The sequence below is a fragment of the Tachysurus fulvidraco genome, chromosome 11 (genome assembly GCF_022655615.1).
Source record: "Tachysurus fulvidraco isolate hzauxx_2018 chromosome 11, HZAU_PFXX_2.0, whole genome shotgun sequence".
In the NCBI taxonomy this organism is placed as follows: Eukaryota; Metazoa; Chordata; class Actinopteri; order Siluriformes; family Bagridae; genus Tachysurus; species Tachysurus fulvidraco.
Window position 1 is genome coordinate 2,425,269 of NC_062528.1, and position 12,928 is coordinate 2,438,196.

Sequence of the window (12,928 nt, forward strand, 5' to 3'; positions counted from 1 at the left end):
AAACCACCTTTGTTACTGTAATCGTCCCCGTGATGTCTTTTGAAACATGAAATCAGCAGACTGGTCATTGCCTTTTTTAACCTTTTAACCTTTTCCTCTGGTGTTTTTGCTAAAGATCCCTGGAAACCGTGATGAAAACTTCTTTTCCTTTAGTGTAGATGATATCTACATGTCTAAGATCACTTAAAGAATCAGGATGAGTATCCAGAAAGGTCAGAGGTCACTAGGTGTCAGGATACTCACAGGCCTCGTAGGATGAGTGGGACTTGGAAGGAGAGCACGGCCTGTTTCTGCCTCACTACAAACAACACGGGACTCGTAGTGTTCACTGACAGCAGCTCCACTGACACACGCACCCCCTCTGTCTGTGTGTGTGTGTGAGAGAGAGAGAGAACTACATGTTAAATTGTGGAATATTTATGGTTGCAACATTATCACTTGCAACGTTTCCCTAAAGTTTCAACATGAAAATGAGTTTTGTAATGAAAGATGATTCTTTAAGCAGCTACTGACAGAAAGATTAGAAAAACAATACAGAAGCAAAAGCAACATTTCAAGTGATACTAGAAGCAAAAAGCCAATAATGAACCGGTTTAGACTTGTAACAATAAATGTAGATGTATTAATGGTTTAGATCAGTGTTATAATGATTCATTTTGAAAATCAGTTCAGGGTTAGATCAGTATTATTATGATTCACTTAAAGAGTCAGTTCATGGCTAAACCAGTATAATGATTTATTAAAAGAGTCGGCTCAGGGTTTGATCAGTATTATTATGATTCACTTACAGAGTCGAGTATTGTGATTCATTTAAAGAGTCAGATTATGGTTAAACCAGTATTCTGATTCGTTTAAAGAGTCAGTTCAGGGTTTGCTCAATATTACAGAGATTCAGTTAGAGTCTCAGCTCAAGGTAAGATCAAGTTAAGAACAAAAACAGAAAAAGAGTAAGATGAAAATCAAAACACTGACAAATAAAGAAGCGGTTACAACAATGTAAACAAAGAGCCAATGAAACATGATATAACAAAGTGTCAGATCGGTACGAGTATCGATGGATACTCTGAGCTTTATTGTTGCCATACTGGTGCTCACCTTATTGCGAGTGACAGTGTGGTTGAACGAATAGATGATCTGCAGGTTACTGTCCACATTGTCCGTGTTTCTCGTCTCAAACTCTCCGTCTTTCTGCTGCACCTCCACTGAGCTGTTTGTAGCCTCAACCGTCAACACAAATAACAAGCAGAATCTCAGAAACGAGTGTTTGGGTTTCCAGCAGCTGGCCATGCTGCATCTGTCTGAGAGGTCATGGGAGTTTTCACAGCCAAGACGAAGACGTGATGAGGTCTATGACGTAATCATCGCGCGTCAGGGATTCGAACGAACAACAACAACAAGGTGTACAAATAAAAAAATATCTTCGAAAAAAACAAACAAACAAAAAAAAAAAAAACCGTGAGGCTTGTTATCACCCGAAATGCTTTCGATATAAACAAACTCTCACTTGATTACACTCGATTAGCTAGCTTCTAGATTTAACATTAATGATTTACTTTATGATTTAAAGATATATCAGCAGCCATGTAGCTAGCTAGCTAAAACGCTTACAACACGTTATTTAGACATGACATTATAAATACCCCCCCCCCCCAAAAAAAAGGTCAAAGTGCATTAAATACAGTTTCAGATGTTTTTAAGCCAGCTGTTAGCATTAGCATTAACGCTAACTGCTAAAGTCAGTTCAGCTTTGCTATAACAACAAATAAACACCACATATAACAGGTAATGTATCTCCCAAGGCGTCTGGAGCAAGGATGTATCTCACAAATCAACCGTTTTAGTCCTTAATCTTCGTCTATTTCTGCAAAACGCCCGTTAACGATGTTCAGAAATCTCTTATTGGCAGTGAAAACAAACGGGTCCAATCTGGGTTACTCAACAGCGCCCTCGCGCGGTGAGATCATAAAAACGCTTCCTGTCCTGGGATTGGCTAACGAATCCAGTCTCCGTGTCACGATTGGATGGATGATTGATCCCGCCTACTTAGCTATAACTCGCGCTGCTCCAATTGGATGATTTGCTAACTACCTGTAGCAAGACCATGTCAGGTGCTCTGTGGCTAGATACGTCAGCGCATCCGCCATGTTGAGAAGGTCAAGACTTCATATAAAAAGATTTAAAGACTACTGAAGAATGCACGTTTCTCCTGAATCATATAACCTTTCTTTCTTTCTTTCTTTCTTTCTTTCTTTCTTTCTTTCTTTCTTCCATATTATCTAAAATATATATTTAAACTTTTTGTTATTTATTTATTTACACCAGTTAATAAACGATTGCTTGTTTAGATTGAATCAATTATCATTATATTTTTTTAATATAAATTATATTACATATTCTTTATAGATCATTCACATAATCACATGAACTGACTGCCATTTGTATTGACTTCCTGACTTTCTTTTTATTGTTTTTATTGTCAACATCTAGACCACTTTTTGTCTTGTACGAATGATTAATCATCTCTTCTTTTTCAGTTGAACAACTTTTGCAGTTTAATTCTTAATAATTGTTGTATTGAAACTTAAAGATAAGATTCTTATAATCAGCTGACTGTAAGAGCTGCAGTTCCCTGACTCGACCACTTGATGTCGTTAATCTCCACTGTATATCCTAGCGGTTTGTGTTCAAAATATTTAGTATTAGTAAAAGCGGAAATAAATGATAATTAAATAAGCACACTGTCAAAAGATGTTTCAGCTTTGATGGTCAAAAAGACGACCAGTAGTAGAGTAAGTGTTTAGTTCATTTTAGTTGAGTAAGTGTATAGGCATATAATTCCAATGATCCTTTAATAATAAAGTATTTTCCATTAGAAAGATGTGTTCCCCTTATATAGTGAAGAAAGCTTTCAAAAAATTTAAGACTGCACCACTGATCTGTTTTTATTATTTTACAACATCAGTCTTCTTAAGTTGCATCATAAATCATCTGGTTTTTTTTTTGTTTTTTTTTACAACGTATCTAGTTCAAATCGTTTCAGCATGTGTCAGTATTCTGTAAAAGTTTATTTCTAATCCCTATACTTATTTTTAAATGATGGTTGTAGTAATTAGAGATATGGTCCTCTGTTTTCTATTTCAGAGAATAATTCTCATTTTGCAGACTTGTTTTCACACTTTATACTTAATAAGAATAAATCAAAATGTCTATTATATGCTAAATAGTATATTCTAGTGATGTATTAAACACAGAGTCAGTTTATCAAGTTATGGCAGAAGAGAAAATACTAATTATTTTAGTAAGGACACTACATACGTGCCCGACTCAGGACACTACATACGTGCTCGCCGCAGGACACTACATACGTGATCACCACAGGACACGACATACCTGCTCGCCACAGGACAGTACATACGTGCTTGCACACAGGACACAACCTACCTGCTCGCCACAGGACACGACCTACCTGCTCGCCACAGGACACGACATACGTACTCGCCGCAGGACACTACATACGTGCTCCCACAGGACACAACCTACCTGCTCGCCACAGGACACTACATACGTGCTCCCACAGGACACAACCTACCTGCTCGCCACAGGACACTACATACGTGCTCCCACAGGACACGACATACGTGCTCCCACAGGACACAACATACCTGCTCGCCACAGGACACTACATACGTGCTCCCACAGGAAACGACATACGTGCTCCCACAGGACACAACATACCTGCTCGCCACAGGACACTACATACGTGCTCCCACAGGACACTACATACGTGCTCCCACAGCACACTACATACGTGCTCCCACAGGACACGACATACGTGCTCCCACAGGACACGACATACCTGCTCGCCACAGGACACTACATACGTGCTCCCACAGGACACTACATACGTGCTCCCACAGGACACTACATACGTGCTCGCTACAGGACACTACATACGTGCTCCCACAGGACACTACATACGTGCTCCCACAGGACACTACATACGTGCTCCCACAGGACACTACATACGTGCTCGCTACAGGACACTACATACGTGCTCCCACAGGACACTACATACGTGCTCCCACAGGACACTACATACGTGCTCCCACAGGACACTACATACGTGCTCGCTACAGGACACTACATACGTGCTCGCTACAGGACACTACATACGTGCTCCCACAGGACACTACATACGTGCTCCCACAGGACACTACATACGTGCTCGCTACAGGACACTACATACGTGCTCCCACAGGACACTACATAAGTGCTCCATCACACTTACTCATCTGGTTCCCACTTTATCACCAGTCTGATTATTTATTATTGATTATTATATGATAATTATTTGTGTGAGCTCTATATAATACAGAATACCATGACTTCCTTGTTGTCATGGCAATGGTAGATTTTCCTCAGAGACACAAATTTCACGTAAATCCCGCGCTTTTATTTGTTTGCCTTCTTTCTTTTTTTTGTTTGCTATGAGACGCGTCTCGAAATTCACGCGCCGCCCACTCGGTGCGCGCGCACGCACACAAACAAACGCGGTTTCGTTTTAGTAGCCATGGCGACTGGAATCGACACACACGGAGTGGAGTACGGGGAGGGGCGGTAGGAGGAGGGGAATGAAGTCATCGTTTACGCTAACCGTTGCTATAGCGACATAAGCGCGGGCGCTCGTAGAGGGAGGGCGGGTTCAGTGTGAAGTGACGCACGAAGAGGGCGTGGACATGTAGTCGAGTGACGCACGGAGGGGGCGTGTTTAGCGCCGCGCGCCGCCGCAAACGCTGCTCTGTAGTCGTTTCCGCAGAGAGAGAGAGTGAGACAGAGAGAGAGAGAGAGAGAAAGAAAGAAAGAGAGAGAAAGAGAGAGAGAGAGAGGCGAAAGAAGATGGCGGCCGTGCCAAGCGGAGCTGCTGTTGCTGCGCCCGCCGCGGCCGCGATTTCGCACTCGGTCAGAACGACGGCGTGCTTGGGCGCCCCGAACCGAGCACCACCCGGCTCTGGCCTCGAGCACCAGAACCGAGCCGCACAAAACGCGGCGTGTTTGGCGAACCCCGGGCACCCCGCGGTCGGCAGGCCGCCCCCAGCTCGAGTGGGCTACTACGAACTGGAGCGGACTATCGGCAAGGGCAACTTCGCCGTCGTCAAACTCGCCACGCACGTCATCACCAAAGCCAAGGTGAGGCGAAGCTCTTACCGGGAGAACCGTCCGGCTCTCACACTGTCATCTCGGTGTCTCGGTTTATTTCACCGCTGTGATGATAAAAAGCGCTCGGCTGAGATTAATGTTCGCGTCCCAAACGGCGCTGAGTTTCCCTACACATAGCGCACTACAAAGGGTTTGACCATAAGTCCTTCTGCGCTGTACGTAGTGCGCTATGTGTGTGTTTGGGGTTCAGCTAATGGGCCTGCGGGGCAGTGTTGTTGTGTTGCTCTCTCTATGCTAATGCTATGCTACAGCTAGCAAGCTAGCCTACTTTTTTTTAAAAACTCCTTTCTAGTTCCCTTTGTATTTATTCTGGGTTATTTTCTCCCAGTACTAATAGGTTTGAATACTCTAACGTTATTTTATGCTGATGTAAAGACATTTAGCGTGTTATCCAGGTTGACATGGTCGTTTCTGGACGGACGAAGTGATGAAGAAAAAGCGCTAGTCAGCTTTTAGCTTGTAGCCAAAGAGTAACGGTGTCAATCAGATGTCAGTGTTGTGATTTATAAGCGCTTATAAACCGACTTTAACAGCGGTGCTGTGTGTAACAGACTGAGCTCATTAGCATAACGTTAACTAGCTGAAGTTGTTTAATTAGCATCGGCGAGCAAATAAATACATGTTTAGAGTTCAATTATGTCTGAAATCCGAACGTGAGACAACCAGGTGTGAAGCTTGACATATAAAACAGCTCAATGATCAGTCAAAATCTGTTTAATTTGTTCTTTACAAGTGTTAGGAATAGTGTTGGTGCTGATGTGTAATTATGGCCATGATGATGATGATGATGATGATGGAGTGTATTTGCATGGGCTGAGTGGTGCCCTTGTATTCTGTTTACTGCACCAAACGCATTCGTCTCACTATTTAATCATGAGATTGTGATCCTGTGTCTCCTCGTGCCATTGCGTATCTCATCTCATTTTTCATTCCTTTCCTGTTTTTATTTTTTTATTTACCCCCTCTTACTGCGTGTGAAGGTTTGTACGCACGGTGTGGGCGTGAGGTGGGTAGACACGCAGCTGGCACGGTGCTTACTAAGAGAGATCAGCTGATACGTGCGATTCGTTTTCTCAGCGTGTCTGAAACGGAGCTGCTGCGAAGGATCGAAGCCAAAAAAAAAAAGCCTGTTCGGTTTACACACGGTTTCAATCCGGATTTCTCTCAATACCGGATCATAAAGCGACCGAACATCTCGAGTGCTTCCTGTAAGGCGACGTTGCCCGCTGACAAGCGTTTGGTCTCCTCCAGGTTCAGCACTTGGTTTGGTCTCCTCCAGGTTCAGCACTTGGTTTGGTCTCCTCCAGGTTCAGCACTTGGTTTGGTCTCCTCCAGGTTCAGCACTTGGTTTGGTCTCCTCCAGGTTCAGCACTTGGTTTGGTCTCCTCCAGGTTCAGCTCCTCGTTTGGTCTCCTCCAGGTTCAGCACTTTGTTTGGTCCCCTCCAGGTTCAGCACTTTGTTTGGTCCCCTCCAGGTTCAGCACTTTGTTTGGTCCCCTCCAGGTTCAGCTCCTCGTTTGGTCCCCTCCAGGTTCAGCACTTGGTTTGGTCCCCTCCAGGTTCAGCACTTGGTTTGGTCTCCTCCAGGTTCAGCACTTGGTTTGGTCTCCTCCAGGTTCAGCTCCTCGTTTGGTCTCCTCCAGGTTCAGCTCCTCGTTTGGTCTCCTCCAGGTTCAGCACTTCGTTTGGTCCCCTCCAGGTTCAGCACTTTGTTTGGTCCCCTCCAGGTTCAGCACTTTGTTTGGTCCCCTCCAGGTTCAGCACTTTGTTTGGTCCCCTCCAGGTTCAGCACTTTGTTTGGTCCCCTCCAGGTTCAGCACTTTGTTTGGTCCCCTCCAGGTTCAGCACTTTGTTTGGTCCCCTCCAGGTTCAGCTCCTCATTTGGTCTCCTCCAGGTTCAGCACTTTGTTTGGTCCCCTCCAGGTTCAGCTCCTCGTTTGGTCCCTTCCAGGTTCAGCTCCTCGTTTGGTCCCCTCCAGGTTCAGCTCCTCGTTTGGTCCCCTCCAGGTTCAGCTCCTCGTTTGGCCTTCTTTTCAGCTCTTCATTTGGTTTTAGCACTTCTTACAGTCTTGCAATATTAAACAAATATCTAAAGAATTAAAACCTCTATTCCTGTTCTTCCTCTTGAATTCAGGAAATCAGAATAACGGTTGTTTTTTTGGATTTATATTTTTTATAAGCTGCTGCTTGATCAGATCGACTTGCATTAGGAGGAAAGAAGTTTGTGTATCTTTGTGCTCTTATTAAATCAGTCAAAATGAAAAACATTACCTGAAACTTAACAGCACGTCATTCTGCAAGTTTCACGAGCAGTTACCTTGAAAGCAGGTGGTTACCGAAATTCTGTGTTTGTCCGTGGGACGATGCTTACGATCGCAGTTTTGCTTTCATGTTAACCGTAGCTCATGTCACCATACTTTGGTGCTCCACATTTGTGAAGACTGGTATTTAAGTTTTTTTGACATGCATACATTTATTTTTACTTTGTTCCCATCAAGATGATAATGATATTCTGTCTGTCCTGAAGACCAAAATCAATCCTAGCGCTTTGAACCAGGAAGTAACATGACCTTTTCTTTTCAGTTTAAAGTATCCTAAGGCGCTTCTCCGGACCACTGGGACACACGCCGCTAGTCTGGAATCAAACCGAAGCGTGAACAACTTCATTGATCTAGTGAAACGAAACTCAGTCGGGTTCCGGCTCGTTCACAGTCGCTTGTTTGTTTACTGTAGGAGCTTCAGTGGATTACTGAGAACCACACCAGCAGCCATAATTACTGAGTGTCTGCAAAATGAAATCTTCACTGGAATGACCTGGAACGACGTCACCTGAGGTTGCTTTGTGTGTCTGTTTTGTTTGTTGTGTTTTATTTATTTATTTATTTCTGGTTTGCTAAACAGCAGAGTCTTAAGAACATTTCTGGTCTTTGGGTTCATCTTAGTGGTAATAGTTTATATCTGTAGTTGGTTCTTCAGCCAGTTTCCGATATTCTGCAAATTTCAATACCCCCAATAGTGAAATGACATTTCTGAGATTTAAAGCTCAGCATCATGTTAAGGAACGCGCCGCTAATCAATAACACAGCATCGATCGACGTCATCACGGCACCTGCAGTAAATGCTAACGAATAATCGTAGATATTTAAATGATCAAGGAAAAGAAATTGCCGATTGTGATCGAGTTATAGTTATTTGAAGCTTTGTAGTAACCTGGACTTGTGGATTAGACTCGACAAAGCAGCTGATCAGTCCCAAACGTTGCAGTGCTCCAGTGCTCGCTGAAGTAAACTTCTCACACACACTACGGATTCTCTGCACTCGCTCAGCTTCTTAGGGTACTCGTTAAAGCCCGGCCTCACTTTGTGCTCTCTCATCTGTTGACCCTTTCGCTCATACTCTTCATCTCATCAGTGGTGTCGGGAATCGTCATCCTCGTGGTGTTCTCGCCCAGCGTCGTTCGATCGTCTGTCCAGATTTGTGTTGTCGTATCATTCTTACTCTTAGCGTCTAGTCTGTTTATAGCGTATCTTGTCTTTTGGGTCGTTTGCTTTATGACGAGGAAGAGTCTGTGTGCAAATGTCACTGCAGCATCACAGGGCTTTAGCTACAGAGCATCGAGTTCATTCACTTTCACCTAGAATATGCATTCCTGTATTCCCTAGGTTGCGTAAACACCCCCCCTCACTCACTCACACACACACACACACACACACACACACACACACACACACACACACACACACACACAGAGAAAGTGATCAGATTCTCAGGACTTTCATTCAAGTGATACAGGTAAAAAAAAAATCCGCTCGAGGCTTTTCATCTCATCAAACGTTAAACACACGCAGACGTTTCACGCTTGCGTTTCAACAGCAAACCGGCAAACACTCATTATTTCCAAAGTCCTCGCTAAAAACGTCTTAATGACACCTTGTTACAGCGCTAGCGCTTTCCATCACGTCGCTCCGGTTCTCCACGCAAGCAGACCGGAGACGTCATGCGCTCGCGTCGACAGTCTAATCTCCACCAAATCCATTCTGCAGTCATTATAGTGAAGCAGTAACACACTTCCTTTTATTTGTGTGCTTCAATTTATCACAACACCATAAGCCAGAACCGCCCCACAATCCCAGAGTGAGGATTTTTGTGTTTTTGTTTTTTGGTGTCGTCATTTTAAGAATGATCAAATCAGGAGACGTAAAAATAAAAAAAAAAAATCATAATTTAAAATCAACTTCACACGTGGTTTGTTTTTCCCTCCGTCTTTTCCTTCCTTATTTTTGTTAATAAATCAATAAATTATTTAATCAATCAGGAGTTTTTGCTCCAGAATTAAGAGGAAAACGTTTTAGCACTCACTGCGTTCGGACGGATTCTTATTCATAATTTCTTACTTATTCAGATTCTGAATCAGACCTGCACGTAGGATGTTGTCACACTGGTACGTTAGCACGGAATTGAGAGATTGTTTGCTAGCTTGGTTTGTTTTCTCACCGTGTTTATAGTTAAACAACTTCAAAATACGCCAGAAAAACCTTTCGCGTCTACGCAGGACTCCTTTACGCGTTGTTCGGAAATATGATGACGGAAAAAAGTAAACAAGCCTTTGCCAAGTGAGAAGTTTCACACGTGGCAAAAAGTTGAACGTACACTTCCTGTCCACTTTATTAGGAACACCTGCACATTCCTGCAATCAGCCAGTCACGGGGTTTAATAAAGGGGACAAATAAACACCAGCGAAACAAAAATACACAGATCTTAGATATTCAGTGAGCAGCATATGTAATAGTTGTGAAACTGTTTGTTTGAACTTCGAGATCGTGTCCCCGGCCGTCTCCTGTTGGCTGTAACGGAGAAGCCGCATTAAATTTCCATTTTAGTGAAGTTTAACCGCGCTCTTCTACAACGCCCACCAGCGGCGAGCTGAACGCGGTGCTGCAGCAGTCCGTGAACTAAAGATTTGCAAACGGACACATTTTTGTTTGAGCAGCGTCGCCCTGAGAGACGACTCATCAGGACTTGACCTGTAACCTGATGTAGGGTTTCAGTAAAGAAGTGTCGTGGTTTTTTTCTTCATTATTTAATTATCATAAAATTCCTCAGTTTATTCAAAAGTGCCAATATTTTTGGAAATAACTGTATTGTCACTTTACATCCTTAGAAACATTTAAGATGAGGACATTAAAAAAAAATGTACTGATACTAACAGTACTAACAGGACACACACACACACACACACACACACACCACACACACACACACACACACACAGAGCATAGCACCTGTTACAGCCCTAGCATTAGCCTCATTCTGTGACCTGTCAGCGGGTCTGCGCTCGTGACTCTGACTTTACACGCATGTGAATAACACACTGGAAACCAGGTATGTCATCACAGACTCTGGACACACACACACACACACACACACACACACACAGCCTCTGTGTGTGTACTGTTAGGAGTGTGTGATTTATTTTTATGAGATTAGTTTTTGCATAATATTGCTCTTTTCATTTAACATCCTGGACTCTGTGTGTGTGTGTGTGTGTGTGTGTGTGTCCGTGCCCATTACAGATACTCTACTAATTGCCCGTGCTCGCCCCATTACACTCGCTCATCATGCATCAGCTCCTGTTCCGCTGAACATCCTGACAAGACGTCATCGCAGACACGTATTTCCACAGAAAAACGGAACACACTCGCACGCACCCTTGCCGTTTATTCCACCAGTCTGTTATCACACATTTTTGTAGATCCACGTGCCAAACTCTACAGCACAGACATGAACATCCATGACAGTCCCGGGGAAGCCCGTGCGTATGTGTGTGTTTGTGTGTGTGTGTGTGAGCGTGAGCGTGTCGCCCACATGAACCATCAGGGGTGTTCGACTGCTAGCGTGTCCAGATGGTACAACCCTGTGTGTGCTGCCCACTTGCATTTACGTGATGTTAAAAAGAGCTGCTCTTCGTTGGCACTATTATTAATACTACTACTAATAATAACAACAGCAATGATATAATTATAATAATAATAACCACAAGAAGCGATTAAGGGGCCAAGCATTTTTCGGTTTTATATTATTGACAGAAAAGATGGTCTTGGATCTCGTACCGCGTTTCCATTTCGTCTTTTTTGTATCCTACACGGACGTTAATAGAATCCTGTCGGACCTCAGATTCGGCATCAGCGCTTTTGGAAAATATTACATAAGCAACGTTGCTTTTTAATCGTATCATCGTTCCTTTTGAAAAGTTTTTTTTTTCCCCCTTACATAGTTTCCATGACAACAGTCTGATCTGACCAATTGTTAATGTCGGAAACAGGAATACGGTGCTATTACAGTAAACCGCGATACACAATCTTATAGTTCTTATGCCGGGAATCTAACATTCGTTTATTTTCTTTTTACTTTCTTTTCCCTCCGCTATCACACATTCCATCTGTACCGTCGTGCTCTGTACTGGTGTGTTTGTGTCCAGATGTTGGTCCCAGAAGCAATGTGATGATACGCGTGATAGCCTGTAGTGGTTAAAAATATCACAGAGCACACACTTTCTCGACTAGATTTAGCCTGATTATATTGTCATGAAATTCATTATTTTATTTTATTTTATTTTATTTTGTTTGTTTATTTATTTATTTATTTATTTATTTATTTATTTATTTATTTATTTATCTGTTATCTACCTACATAGACTGTATGATCTGAAAGGGTGTGTTAAGTTTGTGACAATCTCAGGTTTACTCTAGCAACATTGAGTTTCCCTCGCTTGGAACTGAATCATCTGCAACAGATTAAAAAAAAAAAAAGACTAAATTTATGGAGTTTTACTGACGAGAGTCGTCCTGTTTACATGTAAATATAGACAAACAGGTAAATATAGACAAACAGGACCCTGATTGATCCTGTAGCTTTGAACTGTTTTCTAAAGACTTCTCCATCAGAGATATATATTGCAAGTTTCTCCAGTTGTGTTAATCACTGACCTTTTCATTTTGTTAATTTAAAGGTGGGGTCTCTGTAGTTTGAAAGCCAATGTTGACATCTGAAATCACCAAAACAAACACGCCCCTAACCCAAATGGGTCCCACCCCTGTATCGATAGCTCCGCCCACACATGCATACGTAACCCAGGCGACTAACAGAAAGAAACGTGTCTTTATCATAGCTGAAGGGAAGAACAATACGATTGTAGATAAACAAACAAGCAAAAATGACACACAAGCATAATCATGTAAAGGACAAAGGCATATATTAGTTCTGTGTAACAAAGCAAAACCAACGTTACTCACCTATCGAGAAGGAAAAAAGCGCCTCGGCGTCTTAAGTAAAGTCGGCCACATATTCACAGGTCGGAGTTTCCCGAGTCAATAACTCCTGAGCTAAACGCTGTTACTACACAAAACGCGGTTGTAGCTGCCTCTCTAAATTACTACGATAGAAAAGAGGTGTTATTTGTGTAGTAACAGCGTTTAGCTCAGGAGTTATTGACTCGGGAAACTCCAACCTGTGAATATGTGGCCAACTTCCTGCTCCTTCAGTTCTCTCCAGCGCTGGAAAGCTGATCCTATATTAACACGTCCTACTTCTTGTTCTTATCGTAAGTCTTTCTTCTCTTTCTTTCTTTGTTTTTATCCTCCACGTCAATGTTAAAACTGCTTTCTGCTAATGTCACACATGCGCACTGAACACTCTCTCCGCCACATATTGA

The 12,928-nt window shown here is 42.8% G+C and overlaps 2 protein-coding genes across 9 annotated transcripts in view; one reads left to right on the plus strand and one right to left on the minus strand.

Moving 5' to 3' along the window:
* sidt2 (SID1 transmembrane family, member 2) overlaps positions 1-1,942 on the minus strand; it is a 14,438-nt gene extending 12,496 nt beyond the window's left edge. For all 4 annotated transcript variants that reach the window (XM_027138835.2, XM_027138833.2, XM_027138834.2 and 1 more), the window contains exons 1-2: positions 1,096-1,942; positions 244-365 (exon numbers count right to left, since the gene is read on the minus strand). In XM_027138835.2, the coding sequence (XP_026994636.2) occupies positions 244-365; positions 1,096-1,287 (314 nt within the window). In that variant the 5' untranslated portion in view covers positions 1,288-1,942. The remainder of the gene's footprint in view (positions 1-243; positions 366-1,095) is intronic.
* Positions 1,943-4,748: 2,806 nt separating this feature from the next.
* Positions 4,749-12,928, plus strand: part of sik3 (SIK family kinase 3) — a 28,025-nt gene continuing 19,845 nt past the window's right edge. For 2 of the 5 annotated variants that reach the window (XM_027138824.2, XM_027138826.2), the window contains exon 1: positions 4,749-5,187. In XM_027138824.2, coding sequence (XP_026994625.1) covers positions 4,897-5,187 — 291 coding nt within the window. In that variant the 5' untranslated portion in view covers positions 4,749-4,896. The remainder of the gene's footprint in view (positions 5,188-12,928) is intronic. The other 3 variants (XM_027138825.2, XM_027138829.2, XM_027138827.2) reach the window with 2 other exon arrangements.